Raw genomic sequence first — 15,502 nt, 5'->3', positions numbered from 1 at the left:
TATTTATTTATATATATCTATATATATAGATATATATAAATAAATAAATAATGCTAATGTTGTTCTGTGTTTGCAGGTAACATGCCACGACAAACGTGTGTCATTTGTAGCCTGTTCTTAAATTTTGCCCCCACAAAACAGAATAAATGCCTCTTCAAAATAAAGTGCCATTTCTCTTCTTCTCTCCAGCTGATGCTGGTGTCGGTACTGAGCTGCCTGTTTGAGTCCCTCAGTCAGATCCTCAGGTATGTACTCTCATTGAGTCGTAAAATAAAAGTTAGTGAAAGCAAATTATTCTCACTAATGGCATTTTACATCTAAAAAATTACAACAACAAAAAACATTGACAAGAAATTCAATATCTTGCTCCTCTGATGTCGGACAGACTCGGTTAAGGTGCTGGAGTGACGATGACATTTTTCACTGACTTTTCTCCGACCACATGCACTAAGCATTCTCGTCATGTAACCTCATCATCAGTGCTAATATAATCCACACAAACGCTGCCATCCCTCCACCAGAGCCTCTCACGGGCACGAGGCTCCTTTTTAAAATACAGCAGTGTGTGTTTTACTCTGAAGGAAACCGTGATTTAATCTGAAAAATGAAAGCTGAATGATGACACAATGACACATAGTCCTCATTTTTAGATATGTACTGAACACTTCAGAATGCTGTGTATGTGTGTGTGTGTGTGTGTGTGTGTGTGCGCGCGCGCCATGCTGCACACCAGGATACCTCATTGTTGAACGCAACATGATCAGCCAAACCGCTGCAGGTGCGGTTGCTATGGGAACCGTGGCAGCAGTAATGCAGAGTGTGAGCGACAGAGACATAGACGGATTATATTATGGCCTGTTCATAGTGCTTTATTATTAGGAAATGCGTGTTGTCTCCTATTAAATTTGGCTGTACATTTTGATCATGATTTAGCCCAACATGATGCATGGGCTGTGATATTAAAGGAACAGTGGACATTTTGGGAAGAGTGAAATTAGAAGAATCATACCACCCTCGTGTCTTGGTGTTTGGCATGGAGGCGGAGCCAGAAGGCGATTAGCCTAGCTTAGCATAAAGACTGGTAGCATCTCCTTGTTTAACCTATACTTGAACAGAAATGGAAACATGTGGTACATTTGTGGTTTTACAGGGAAGTTACGAGTTGGATCTATTTTCAGCACTCTTTGTTTTCCCAAAGTGAAAGATCAGTAGAACCATCTGTGGGGAACTGATGAAGATATGTTTAAGCTAGCGTCAGGAAGTAACAAAAGGTCGCTTCTTTCCTAGAAGTAGCGACATTCATAAAAACACTACATGGAGTAAACCTTCAGTAAACTTAGCTTCTCTAACCTTAGCTTCTGGTGCCCATTGCCTTCTCATTAAAATGCATTTATTGTGAGCATGCAGGGGGGGGTAACTCAACTAGCATTAGCTTACTGCTACTAATAAACGGCGCGTAACAGAAAACTTTAACGTGTGTTTAAATTTAATTTGGATTAATGCCAGAACAAGTTCAGACTTTGCTGTAGTCTTGTTGTCGTCGTTAGGTTGCCAGGCAGCCAGCGGAGAGGCGGCACAGAAGGATAAACTATTCCTTCACAAGTAGATCCTCCAAATCCTGCTAAAACCCTCAAACCTTTGTAAAACAAGAGTTGTAGGTGTTTCTTTGACTTTTGGAGTCAGGCTAAACGTCTTTTCATGGGATTCGAGAGAAGAGAGTGAATAACCGCATTTCCCAAAATGTCAAACTGTTCCTTTAATTACACGTACAGACCGGGTGACATTGCCACAGTACGATGGACTGGATTGTTTGGGTTTTTTGCAGGAAAAATGTTGAGCGGAGGTGTTTACTGGACAACATGGAGGGAGTGTTCCTGATTGTGGACGAAATCATCGATGGCGGGTAAGAAATAAATAAGTCTCCAGCTGATCAACCTATTTCACTTTGAGTCAATGAACAGGACGTTCAGGCGAGGTCACATATGAACTACCTGTTTTCTCCTCGTGGTGATTCATCTGTCATTTTTAAGAGAAGTGTTTCGTCTACTGGACTGAGAGTACTCCCTGACCTACGTGTGCTGATGTGTGTTTTGTGCTCTTTTATGCCGTTGCCAGGGTGATTCTGGAGAGCGACCCCCAGCTGGTCCTACAGAAGGTCAACTACAGGGTAAGATGACTGTCCGTCATTCCCGACGACCAATCGCAGCAATTTGTTTATTGATTTTCATCATTGGAAAACCAATGTTCTGCTCTTGAGCAGCTGTTTGGCCTGTTCAGAATGAGAGCATTCAGACTCCCACAGCTCTCCTCGTCGGCTTCTTGCCCACTCTTACCCGCTTTACCTTTCTTTCTCTCCTTCTCCCTGTCTCTCTTCTTCCGATTGGTGTCAGCTAATGTCGGAGCCAGCCTATGGCTTCGTCCTGTTTGATTACATCACCGGTAACGTAGAGGGACAAACAGACAAGAGCCAGCTGCTGTAGGCAGACAGACAGAGGGGGAGAGAGAGAGATGAAGAGAAGGATTGTGAGGTAGAGAGAGCGCGAATGAATGAATGAATGAGAGTGAGATAGTGTCAGTGAAGGGACGGAGGAGGGATGGGCGAGACAGATGAGGTAAATGCATGGTGATGGAGCTTGCTGACTAACAGAGGCTTACAGAAAATCGGCATTTTTCTAGATTTGAAAACTTTGACCTGCTGGTGGTGCTGTATATTTACTGTATCCTCTGGGGACCAAAAAATGTCATATCACTCCACCCGATAGTTGTCCAGGTATTTTGATTTGGACCAAAGTGGTGGACTGACGATAAGAGTCCCTCTGCAGAGCTGCAGGCTCGAGGCCCACCTCCTCTGTACGATTCTTTTTGTTCTCAAGCTTGGAGACGGAGATTATGTCTGAAATAGTTTACGCCAGAGACGATCATCAGAACGCGATAGCGTCCGCTCAATAACACCAGGACAAAGAATACAACCATATTAATTTAATATAACATATACAGTTAGCTAACATACATTAAGCAGCCAATTACTTTTACTAACCTTATAAGTTCACCAACGTTATCTCGATATGCTAATGTTGTTAGCAAACTAACGTTAATTGAAATGGTTATGATGAACTTTTTTTCGCTGTATATGTCGGTAGTTTGCTAACGAGGTGAGTTTGCTAACAATGTTAGCACAGCTAGCTAACGTTAGCCTTCAACTATAAAGTTAGTACAAGTTATTTACCGCCTAAAGTTACATTACATAACTTTATAAGCAAAATTGTGTGGCATGGACAGGATACAGTGATACAAATATACGCTCAGTAGGCTACTTTATGTATTAACAACAAGCGCATTAAAACACTCGTGATCTTCCACCGAGCCTGGAGCTCCGCACGTGGACGCCATCGGGGGACAGATCACCACTGCCGGCCCTTGAGCCACTAACATGGCTATTAATGCTAATATGAGTTGTGATTGGCTGAGCTTTGAATGTCACTTATATACAGTATGTAATGGTATTTCCACTGATCCAATGATGTTTGCAGTGCTCTGTTTTGTGTGTGTGTGTGTGTGTGTGTGTGTGTGTGTGTGTGTGTGTTTGTGTGTATCAAGTAGTTAGCGTGACTTTTGCATTTTTCACTTATAAACACACTGATGTCATTTTGTTTGACAGGCGGATGAAAACCCATTGTCTGAACAAAGCGTGGCCCAGGTAACACACATGTACATGACACTGCACGTGTACACACACACACACACACACACGTACAGAGAGACACATATTGAAGACAGCAATACATTACGCAATCGCTTCTGTTCCCAGCAGCAAACAGAAGCAGAAATGGATTAAATAACAAACTTCACATTTCACAGAAACGTATACTTCGGGTGCTTTCACACCTCATCTGTTTGGTTTGTTTTTGGGCTGATGGGAAAGCTTTTAATAGAACCCTGGTGCAGACCAAACAACTGAACCAAGACCGCACAAAATGAAGCGAACCACAGGTGTGAAAGCACCCTTACAGATAACTACAGACCCACAGTTCTGCATGTCTACCTCCTCTCTGCTGCTCTCTGATTACCATTAGCTAATAACAGAGCTCATGGCAGGAAGCTGAGTGTTCTCTGCTAGCAGTTTGACATCCGTCTGCAAATTCACCAGGCTGCATGCTAACGCTTTAGCTCACCATGCATGTCCCTGTGGAGCAGCAGCTAGCTTTGCTTCAGCTCCACAGCACCGGGCAGCACTAATAAGGCTCAACTGTGAATGGATGAAGGGGTTGATGGATATTTACATGGATCAACAACAACCTCCAGAGCACTATAGCTCTTTAAACACTGGACTGATGTCAAACTGCATGGCGATCAGTGAACCCTCCTGCCACATGTATGTCAGTAGCATGCTCTAAGTTTTTCTTTATCTCTTGCTTGAACCCCGGCAGCACATAACAGAGAAGCTGGCGCTGACCACTAACGTAAGTCTCTACTAACTTCACAACCGCCCTGCACTCCACTCCACCGCTCATTACACCAGAGCATCATGGAGTCCATGCTGCAGCGCTCCACTGCTGTCCAAAGATCTGTAAAGAGATGTTTTAAAGGCCAGGGAAAATGATATAGAATTGCATTCCTTCCATATCTATATGTTCATGTGACACAAATCATCATATAAAAGCATAAAAAAAAATGAAAAGAAGTCATCCCCCTCTCCCCCCCAGAAACCCCAGTAAGACCAGTCAATCCACTCTGGTTCATGGGGGCAGACTTTATCGATTTATTATGATGTTTAATTAAAAAAAGCTACAAAGTCATAAAAAAGTAACAAAAGGCTACCCATAAATGCAGAGAAATGATATTACTATATTATACTACAACACTGTGTACAGCTGTTGTACAGTGAGTAGCACTAACCAGATGCAAGTGGCAGTAGAACTAATGTAACTGCGTTTCCCAGCATTCCACACTGAGTGTTACCTGAGCTCCGTGTACCCCCTGCTGTTAGAATGAGGAACTACAACCTCAGTGCTGGAACGAAGTTCTGCTTTGTGGTTGAGGGCTTCAGGACTACACCAGTAATGTCGATCATGGAGCTCTGTCATACATGTACATACACATGAGGCTCACAGCAATAGTTCAACATGGTATGAGTTTATAATACATAGTTCCAGTCAACATTTCAAAAACTATATTTAAATAATATTTAGGGCCCGAGCACCGACGTAGTCGGAGCGGAGGACCTATTGTTTTTCGAATGATGATTATTATTATTATTAGGGCCCGAGCACCGACGTAGTCGGAGCGGAGGACCTATTGTTTTTCGAATGTTTATTATTATTATTATTATTATTATTAGGGCCCGAGCACCGACGTAGTCGGAGTGGAGGACCTATTGTTTTTCGTATGTTTATTATTATTATTATTATTTTTAGGGTTTCGTCGCAAAAAGGAGGTGCTTGGGGTACTGGAAAACTCCTGAAATTTGGCACGCAAGCCAGAATTTGCGAAAATTGCAGTCTGATTGGGGTGTCCAACTGCGGTATGAAATATTGGCTCGATAGCGCCCCCTATTGAGTAGCCCCAACATTGGGTTTCACCTAGCTATATGAAATTTGGTAGATATGTGGAACGTGATGAGACGCACAAAAAATCCTCTTGGAGTTTTCCATTAAACCAAACAGGAAGTCGGCCATTTTGACTTTTATGACATTTTTTGACCATTTCAAGGCGTCATACTTCATCCAACGACGTGGATATGGTGTGATGGCCATTTTACATGGTTCGCCATCATCCATCAAGCTGTTGTAACTCGACTGTATTTTGTCAAAACTGTCCCAAACTTGACATGCTTGTTGACTGTCATGGCTTTAGGACTTCTGCATGCCAATATTAACTCATTGTCGCCACCTACTGATAAGCACGGACGTAAGCAGGATTCTATAATTACAGCGGCCCAAACTCTTAACTTATTGAAAGGGTTTGTGGGCACACCATGAGAAAAAGACTTCTCTGATCTAAATATGTGCAAACTAAGATGCTTGGAGAGCAAACGTTAGATAACAGTAGATTTTCAAACCATGTCAGTGGGCATTAGTATAAATGATCTGTCCAGAGCTTCTTCATGACAATCAGGTTAAACGTTATAATGAATACTTCACACAACAATCTAAAGTTACAGAAGAACTTAAAATTAAAACTGTTAAAATAAAGTGTTCAAGTAACAGCAAATGGCACTACTGTTTTGTTAACTTTCATGTAAGTCCAAATACAATCAGCAGGACACTGCAGGGAGTTGAACCCCATCCCAGTAAACTGACAGTCTGTTATGTTACAAACACTGAAGCACATTCACACACATTTATTTTCTTAATGATCTTTAAAGGCTTACATTTATGATTGTATCGGAGGTACACTCAAAACATTTTAGGCTTAAGACCTGGCAACATGATCTTGCTACGCTGCTGGTCGACGCAGGAAATATCATCTAACTCGTGCACGCAGTGTATGATGGTCACAGAAATGCACGGCCGTCAACAAGAGTTCTGCCAGTACCCTCAACGTGCGTGAAGTTGTGAGGGCCCGATCAATGCTGCTCGCAGCTTTAATTGAATATATTATTTTTAGTGCTGGGCAAGTTAACGCGTTAATTTCGCGTCAACGCATTCATTAATTAACGCCGACAATTATTTTATCGCGCGTTAACGCATTTTTTAAATTTATTATAATTTTTTTAATTTTTTTTAATTTTTTTTTTTTAATTGAAAGACAAGAGACAATACATATACATAACAACAAGAGGATGACAAGAACAGTGAGATAAAAGCCAGCAAACATCCTGTAGTCAGTAATTTTAGTGCACCTATATGCTGAAATTCACGGTAAACGCATTTAAACGGCACAGATCGGGAGCGAGCGAAGGACTTTGAAAGTTAGCGGAAAGATTAACTTGAGACAACATCCGGTTTCTTCAGACGAACATCCGGTTTTCAGAATAAGATGCCAACAAAGTATGAATTATATTCACATTAAGTATAAAACATGCTACCTGCATCTCGTGAACCAAATGTTATTGCCCTTTTGTTCATATAGCAGTACTTTTAAAATAAAAGTGCGCAATACACTACTTTTGAATTCATTATTGAACTTTGCCATAACAATGCGATTAATCGCGATTAATTGCAAAAAATCCATGCGATTAATCGAGATTAAATATTTTAATCGTTGCCCAGCACTAATTATCTTATTTAAAGGCATTTTAATAGTTCATTAAACCAGTATGTTACAGTTCTTATCCCTGTTCACTTTCAACACGGAGGAACTCCTCACAGTGCTCCGTCTGACATCTAGTGGGTGAACAGTGGTACTGCAACACTATACAAGTCCTCAGAGGTTTAAACAGACATCTACACATTTGTATCATAAAAAAATGTGTATTACGTTCGTTTTTAAGTGTTGTTTTTTTTTATTTTTTTTTATTTTATTTTTTTTAAAAGAAGTATTTCTCCACTTCTACCTTATCTTCTGTTTGCTACATCATGCTACATTCTATCTTCTTGGTTCTGTCTCTGTGTTCCCAGGTTCTGCAGTCAGCCAAGGAGCAGATCAAATGGTCCATACTGAAATGACTCGGACCAGACACATTTAGGATTGTCAAGAAAGCTTTAGTCCCAAAGAGTTTTAGTCCCAAAGGTTATTGTTTTATAGGAGAAGGCTTAAGGGAATGTCGTTACGAGCCTGCCATGCTGCTTCATGTAGCAGTTAAGCAGCCGGTAATCGGGTTATCTTTCTTGTGTGATGGCATTTTGTTACATTGTGTGTGACATGTAATTAAGTTATTTGCTTTGGGAGCGATGTCGGCTCATATTCATGCAGGTTTCTTGTTTAACCGGCCAAATGACATCAGGGAACAGAAGGAGATGTGGAGACTCGGGTCTCAAGTTATTAAGCACCAAGCTAATCAATGAGAATCCTGGACGCCTGATTAGTGATCACTGATCTATTGGTTGAGCAGGATCTACTCAAAGCACTTCATTTGGGATGTATTTCAGCTGTTTTGCATATTGCTGATGTGTACAATTTACACTGTTTTATAAATAAAGCCCCCCCCCTCCTCCAAAGCACTAAAAACTAAAAAAGTTACATGAAATGTTACATATGCTAATCATTTTTGAATCAATCTCAAGGATAATCTGGACAATAAGAATAGGCACGGATTATCAGATACACACACACACACACGGTATTTCTCAGTTTAATTAAGTGTATTGTTTGGACTGTGCTCCTTAAATAACACATTCAGCTGATTAAAAAAGAACGTAACGAGTGTGAGAGGGAATCTCACTGTCGGTATAAACAACATATTATCCTTTCAGTGGAATTCTCTCATGAAGTTAAATTAATATTTGTACATATAATTCATCTTAAAGGGACCTTGACGATTATAAAAAAGATTATATATGGGATAATGTCTATTTTCTGAGACTTCAAAATGTTAATAAATATTCAATATTTTCTTAGTTGAGAAGAAAAAAGAAGCCAAAGACATTTTGTTACATTTGGATGTTGAAACCTTTTGTCTGATGTTGTCTGTCTGTTTGTGACATTTAATGGAGAATAAAAGAATAATTTATTCTTTATGTATCGTTCTGTTGGTAGTGTTAACATTTTTTTTTTAAATTAATTTATGCTTAATCCAAAACACTAATGTCTAGAATACAATTTATTGTCCCCTTTGTGCGCCCATTATCCAATCAGGAGTCAGATCTACGACCCTGATGAATATCAATGAGCTCTACACACGCAGCTCAATGTCGTGGGCGTGGTCAGGGATGTTATTGGTAGAAACTATGCGACGTCAGGAGACACGTGCCTGTACTCCCCCAGCCAATGGTTCGTTCTGGTTTTCCTGCGGAGTAATGTGATTAGTTGGCTACAAATAAAGATTATTAAGGATCCGTTTGTCGAACTAAATACCTCACTATTAATGCATACATTATTTTGACTGACTCCGTAATAAAATAGAAGTAAGTCTCGAAATAATTCATTTAAAAGACCTATTGTTTCAATTGTACATTTCGATATTCTAACGGTAAAAATGAATAGTTCCAATCAACCCATTAACAGGTCAGCAGATAGCGTTGATTAAAGCCAGTGAGGCAGTCAAGGGAATGGTTTATGGATGCAGGATGTTTATTCATGATGCCTGATCACTTTCATAGAAATGTATCGTTTGCTTTTACAGCATGTGTGGTTTATTTCTGAGGCATGAGGCTCTTTATTCCATGTTCAGCGTGGATGTGGGAAGTTTAAGCCTACACATTTGGTAGAAAAATAAGTAATTAATGAATAAAGTATACAGTTGTGTGAAAAAGTGTTTGCCCCCTTCCTGATTTCTTATTTTTTTGCATGTTTGTCACACTTAAATGTTTCAGATCAAACAAATTTAAATATTAGACAACGATAACACAAGTAAACACAAAATGCAGTTTTTAAATGAAGGTTTTTATTATTAAGGGGGGGAAAAAAATCCAAACCTACATGGCCCTGTGTGAAAAAGTGATTACCCCCCTGTTAAAACATAAATTAACTGTGGTTTATCACATCTTTGGAAAGCTGAGTTCAATTTCTCTAGCCACACCCAGGCCTGATTACTGCCACACCTGTTCTCAATCAAGAAATCACTTAAATAGGACCTGCCTGACAAAGTGAGGTAGACCAAAAGATCCTGAAAAGCTAGACATGCTGCGATCCAAAGAAATTCAGGAACAAATGAGAAACAAAGTAATTGAGATCTATCGGTCTGGAAAAGGTTACAAAGCCATTTCTAAAGCTTTGGGACTCCAGCGAACCACAGTGAGAGCCATTATCCACAAATGGCGAAAACATGGAACAGTGGTGAACCTTCCCAGGAGTGGCCGGCCGACCAAAATTACCCCAAGAGCGCAGCGACGACTCATCCAAGAGGTCACAAAAGACCCCAGAACAACATCCGAAGAACTGCAGGCCTCACTTGCCTCAATTAAGGTCAGTGTTCATGACTCCACCATAAGAAAGAGACTGGGCAAAAATGGCCTGCATGGCAGAGTTCCAAGACGAAAACCACTGCTGAGCAAAAAGAACATAAAGGCTCGTCTCAGTTTTGCCAGAAAACATCTTGATGATCCCCAAGACTTTTAGGAAAATACTCTGTGGACTGACGAGACAAAAGTTGAACTTTTTGGAAGGTGTATGTCCCATTACATCTGGCGTAAAAGTAACACGGAATTTCAGAAAAGGAACATACCAACAGTAAAATATGGTGGTGGTAGTGTGATGGTCTGGGGCTGTTTTGCTGCTTCAGGACCTGGAAGACTTGCTGTGGTAAATGGAACCATGAATTCTGCTGTCTACCAAAAAATCCTGAAGGAGAATGTCCGGCCATCTGTTCGTGACCTCAAGCTGAAGCGCACTTGGGTTCTGCAGCAGGACAATGATCCAAAACACACCAGCAAGTCCACCTCTGAATGGCTTAAGAAAAACAAAATGAAGACTTTGGAGTGGCCTAGTCAAAGTCCCGACCTGAATCCGATTGAGATGCTGTGGCATGACCTTAAAAAGGCGGTTCATGCTCGAAAACCCTCCAATGTGGCTGAATTACAACAATTCTGCAAAGATGAGTGGGCCAAAATTCCTCTACAGCGCTGTAAAAGACTCATTGCCAGTTATCGCAAATGCTTGATTGCAGTTGTTGCTGCTAAGGGTGGCCCAACCAGTTATTAGCAATCACTTTTTCACACAGGGCAATCACTTTTTCACACAGGGCCATGTAAGTTTGGATTTTTTCCCCCCTTAATAATAAAAACCTTAATTTAAAAACTGCATTTTGTGTTTACTTGTGTTATCTTTGTCTAATATTTAAATTTGTTTGATGATCTGAAACATTTAAGTGTGACAAACATGCAAAAAAATAAGAAATTAGGAAGGGGGCAAACACTTTTTCACACAACTGTATATATCTAAGAGACTATACTGTCAGATGCATCTAAGACACTGGAGAGGTGTTGAGGAAAAGCCTTAAATATGAAAGGAAATAAGAGATAAACAAACATGATTTACGTTTGTGACGTTTGCTCAGACGTGTCCCCGATGTTGCTTCATTAATCTGAACAACTGGTAGAGCGTGAAACTTAATCTCCGGTCGTGGGTTCGAGCCCCACGATGGGCGGAGGTCTTTTGAAGGTCTCTTGTTGAACATGCAACATACCATGAAAGCATCACAAACCACCAATCACATCTCGTCTTTTTCATCTTTCTCTGACAATGGCCCATCTCCAAAATCCCTCCATCTTTCTCAACCAATCAGCGTTGACCATTTCCTCTTGCTTGTCTCCTCTCCGGGCGGCAAACGTTGCCCTCTGGTGGTGGGTTGTGATACTGGTAGAGTAGTAACTGCACTATTCTGCTGCACTCCATGGCAAATACAATTGACTCTGCTGTCCATCAGAAGCTAGAGGAAGCTGTCCTATTAATGCGAGAGATTTTATGATCTGATTGATTTTGCAAACTATGCTCCACTCCTCTATTTCCACATGTTTTTGGTAGAAAAGTACAAAATATACAGAAAATGTCAAACACTAAAACACTGCTCTGCTGGTAAAATAAGTAATAAAAAAGCTTCTGTCACGTAAAACAAACAAGCAAAAAAGTCACACTTTTTATATTTATAATATATACAGAAGGTTATTTCTGTTGTGCTTATTTTTCTTAAATACCAGACCACCTTTATGACATATATCAGTAGTGTTGTGTGTTGTTACCCAGGATCCTCTCCCTCCAATCTGTGTTGAACAAAGACATATCAAGGAGACAGAAAGAGACATACACAGACATTAAAACCCAGCCACCAGTGTGTTTTCCATTCCAAGCGTTTGTGACAAACTCAAATCCAGCTGGTCCGAGATGGTCTACAGCTCGACCACGGGTGGTGTGGCATCTACAAGCCGATGGGTGAAAGAGCGTGCCTCCACAGAGCTGTTGAAATTCATTCCCAGTCCTGAGGTGGCATGGTCTTCTTCTTCTTTCGTCTTCGCCAGGAGTCAGCCAGGCTCCGAACCACGCAGGGGGTCAGGAGCAGAGCGGGCAGAGGGACCGGCCACAGATGGAACAGCAGAGGACCTGAGGGGGATGCTGATCTGGTCTGGGTTGTTGTGCCACTGAATATTATACAGTATATGAATGTTTAAATAATAAATCAAATGATATAGCAATCAAAAGGAAACAATCTGGTATCTGTGGCTGTTGCAGGACTGTGATAAACCCGTCCAATCATTTCATTCTGCTCTGATGAAATGATTGGACGGCTACCTTCCTGTCTGCTGAACAATGGACTCCAGATGAAGAACTTGTTACCGCTATCCTACAGGTTGCATACAGCAGCATTTCACTGCAGTGGTCGAGCATTGATGAGATAAATCATGAGACTTTGAAATTTGGATGACACACACAGAACGGCCAACATTCGAGAATATACAAAGTATTTTTTGGAAGCAATGGCCACTTTGCCATTGAAAGTACACAGCCAGCTATAGAACAATGAACATAAAGTGTATTCATCTTCGTCCACGGTTACTCATGTGGCTAACGATCTCTGACAAATAGAAATGCCTGCTGGAAATAAGCCTATTATGGAAAAGTATATCTGCTTGTAGTAGGCGGGCTTTGGGTATTTCTCTAGAACAATAGTGGGTAATGCAAGTTTAGTTGGGTGGAGACTTCAGCCATGGATTAACATGAATAATATAAATGTGAGAGACACCCAGTGAATAGAAGATATTATATATAGAACTTTGAAAAAAAAAAAGAATGTCGCTTGTGTAGACAGTGATATTATGCAGACAATAGCTGTGCTTGTGCAGACCAGATTAGTTGTGCTTGTGGTCACAACTCTTCAAAGAGCCTTTGGGTTACCTTGGCAGTGAACAGCAGCCCCCAGGCAGAAGTGTGAGCTGTAGGTCTCCCTCATTAAAGGCCTCCCGTGTGCCGTTGTTGGAGTCCATCCTGACGACATCCTCGAGATTACAATCTGCTGGACGCTCCTGTGATATACACACATATATATATCTCAATGTTGTGTTCAAATTACTGTAATGGTGTACCGTCCAAATTGCACTTTAGATGCTAAACATTGTTTTTGAAACCTTCATGCCAACAAATACATTTGAAATCAATTGATCATACGAACAGAGAAATACTTAACATTACTAAAGTCGGTCTTTTATTGACATCTTCTCCCGTTTCCAGCCCATCACTTATTCTAATATAGCATACTACAGCACCTACAGTACTCTGCGGGTAAGCCAGAAAAGGCACCTGGGAGGGAAATGGAGCAAGCCTCAGCTGAGGGCCCAAGGATGGAGCAGGAAAGAGCTGACATTGGGGATGCAGCTCCGAGAACTTTCTCTTCATCCTTGCCTGGCCGACAGTGCTGCAGGTCGTACTGGTGAGCTGGGCAAGGTGGGTGCAGACGCTGGCGGCACATTAGCAGGCAGGGTGAGCTGCCAGAGACATGCGGCTAGGCAAGTCAAGCCCCTGCTTGACCATTTTATTGTCCTGCCTCTTCACCCTCTTATTGCGCCACTGCACCAGGGTGGTGTGGCGCCCGTCACCAGCTGCAGGGTGGTCTGTTGTAGGACTGTCCCACTGGCCAGAATGCGCTGCTCGATTCCCCTGTAGCCGCTGTGAGAACTGCTTTCATTTATTGGTCTGTCTTTATTATAAGTCATATGCAGTATGGCCTTTATTTATGCAATAAACTTAATTCTTATTTGTTGTTGTCGGGATGAGCCTGGAGGATCTGACAAAATGACCTGCCTGTTGATGGCAACAGTTCATTTGTATTTATTAAAGCACAATATAAATATAAACAATGTTCTTTATATAAAACCATAATCTCCTTCTCCTTCTTTAAATGTCGTTTTCAAAGCCACACAGGAGCCGGTTTCAGGAGATCTGCCATATTTTCAAGCTGGGCGACTTGATTTTGACCGTTAGGCAGATCCAATAAGGGTCATTTCACCATTTCATAAATTAAAGGGCTGCTGCTATGGACGACAGAATATGATTTAAATGAATAAATACAGGAATACATGCTTAAATTAATGTTTGAATACAGAAATAAATAAATAAAATGTGATAATCAAACAGGACATAAAGAAATAAATATCATATATTTATTTCTACATTTTTGTTCACCTACATTTATTCATTTATTTATGTGTCTGTACGCTAATGAGGTGGGAGGTCCTAACCTCTGTCTAAAGCAGGATTGGTTACAGGAGTGTGATCGCTTCTGGTCTACTACTTCTGCCTTGCACAGTAACGTTTATTCCTGTATTTGTTTATACATTTATTAAAGCATTTATTAATTTATTTATACTTAAGACATTTGTCGTCTTCCATATGCTGCTGCATAGAAACATTATCACATCATAGATGGATAGATTTCTTTTCATGAGCTTTTTATCACCTGTTATACCAGCAGAGCAGTGATTCTTAGCTTTATTGAATATATTTAGTCTTTTATTTATGTATCTGTGTGTTTGAGATAATTATGGTATGGTGGACTAGTTCAAGTGAGAATCTATTACTCTTTCTCCATATTTTGTAATACATTTGCACTGTAATTTACTTTGCAAAACTCAATCTGTCTAGTGTCCGTAGTAAAAAACAAAGTCCCACCACCAGAGAGATGTGTCCACCGCCCGGCTAGCTCAGTCGGTAGAGCATGAGACTCTTAATCTCAGGGTCGTGGGTTCGAGCCCCACGTTGGGCGGAGATAATTTTGACAAAGATCATTTCACCACTTCCTGACTGCTGCTGCTTAGAAAGTTTGAAACATGAAGTGTTGATAGATGCCTAAATAAATTAGTAAAATAAAGGTTGAAATGAATGAGCTTCATGACTTATCCTCTTTCAGTCGTTGTCTATTAGTTAGTTGTTGTAGATATTTCATTGACATGCTGTAAGACTGGTCTGGTAAGAAAAATAAGCAGAACAGAAATGAGATTTAGTACAAGCCTGGAAAAGTGTGCTGACTTTGTTTGGTTTTGGGAATTTTTCATGACACAAGCTTTTTATCAGTTGTTGTACCAGTCGAGCAGTGTTTCCTAGCTTTATTTAATATATTTTGTCTTTCATTCATTAATTTGTGAGAGAATTATGGTATATGTGAAATGAGAGTGTATTGAGAGTGAAGGAAAGCCCCCACAACATTAACATTGCTGTCATGAAGCCATTGCTTTTGCCCTTGAAAACTTCTGCAAACATTTTATACCATATTTGTAATTCATTTAGATAATGTTGTTCTCACTTTGACACTAAAGGGCGTTTTTTCTATTGACCAGAATCTATTTGAGATTCAGTGTTGTAAAATCAATACACAATAAAGAACACATGGAAACTTCTGCACTTTTTACATTATTTATATGTAGGCCTGCTGAACACCAGTCTGTTTCTCCATGTGGATGGTACTACGGTGGCCAAA

The 15,502-nt window shown here is 40.5% G+C and overlaps 1 protein-coding gene and 1 non-coding gene across 4 annotated transcripts; both read left to right on the top strand.

Annotated features, from left to right (window-relative positions):
* Positions 1 to 84: 84 nt before the first annotated feature.
* Positions 85 to 9,355, top strand: LOC116401355 (coatomer subunit zeta-2-like). 3 transcript variants are annotated; one of them, XM_031879711.1, is made up of 6 exons: positions 85 to 245; positions 1,826 to 1,903; positions 2,116 to 2,167; positions 3,659 to 3,697; positions 4,428 to 4,460; positions 7,560 to 9,355. In XM_031879711.1, exons 1-6 carry the CDS (start codon positions 193 to 195, stop codon positions 7,605 to 7,607), a joined length of 303 nt encoding a protein of 100 aa, XP_031735571.1. In that variant the 5' UTR covers positions 85 to 192; the 3' UTR covers positions 7,608 to 9,355. The 3 variants fall into 3 exon arrangements, 2 of the variants coding, with proteins under 2 accessions (XP_031735571.1, XP_031735572.1); XR_004213993.1 differs by having other exon boundaries at positions 3,659 to 4,460; positions 7,560 to 7,623; XM_031879712.1 differs by lacking the exon at positions 4,428 to 4,460.
* Positions 9,356 to 14,718: 5,363 nt separating this feature from the next.
* On the top strand, positions 14,719 to 14,791 carry trnak-cuu (transfer RNA lysine (anticodon CUU)). Its single transcript has one exon. It is a non-coding gene; the product is annotated as a tRNA-Lys (tRNA).
* Positions 14,792 to 15,502: the final 711 nt, after the last annotated feature.

The sequence above is a fragment of the Anarrhichthys ocellatus genome, unplaced genomic scaffold (assembly GCF_004355925.1).
Source record: "Anarrhichthys ocellatus isolate YVR2014 unplaced genomic scaffold, GSC_Weel_1.0 scaffold390, whole genome shotgun sequence".
In the NCBI taxonomy this organism is placed as follows: domain Eukaryota; kingdom Metazoa; phylum Chordata; class Actinopteri; order Perciformes; family Anarhichadidae; genus Anarrhichthys; species Anarrhichthys ocellatus.
This window is presented reverse-complemented; position numbering and strand designations above follow the sequence as displayed.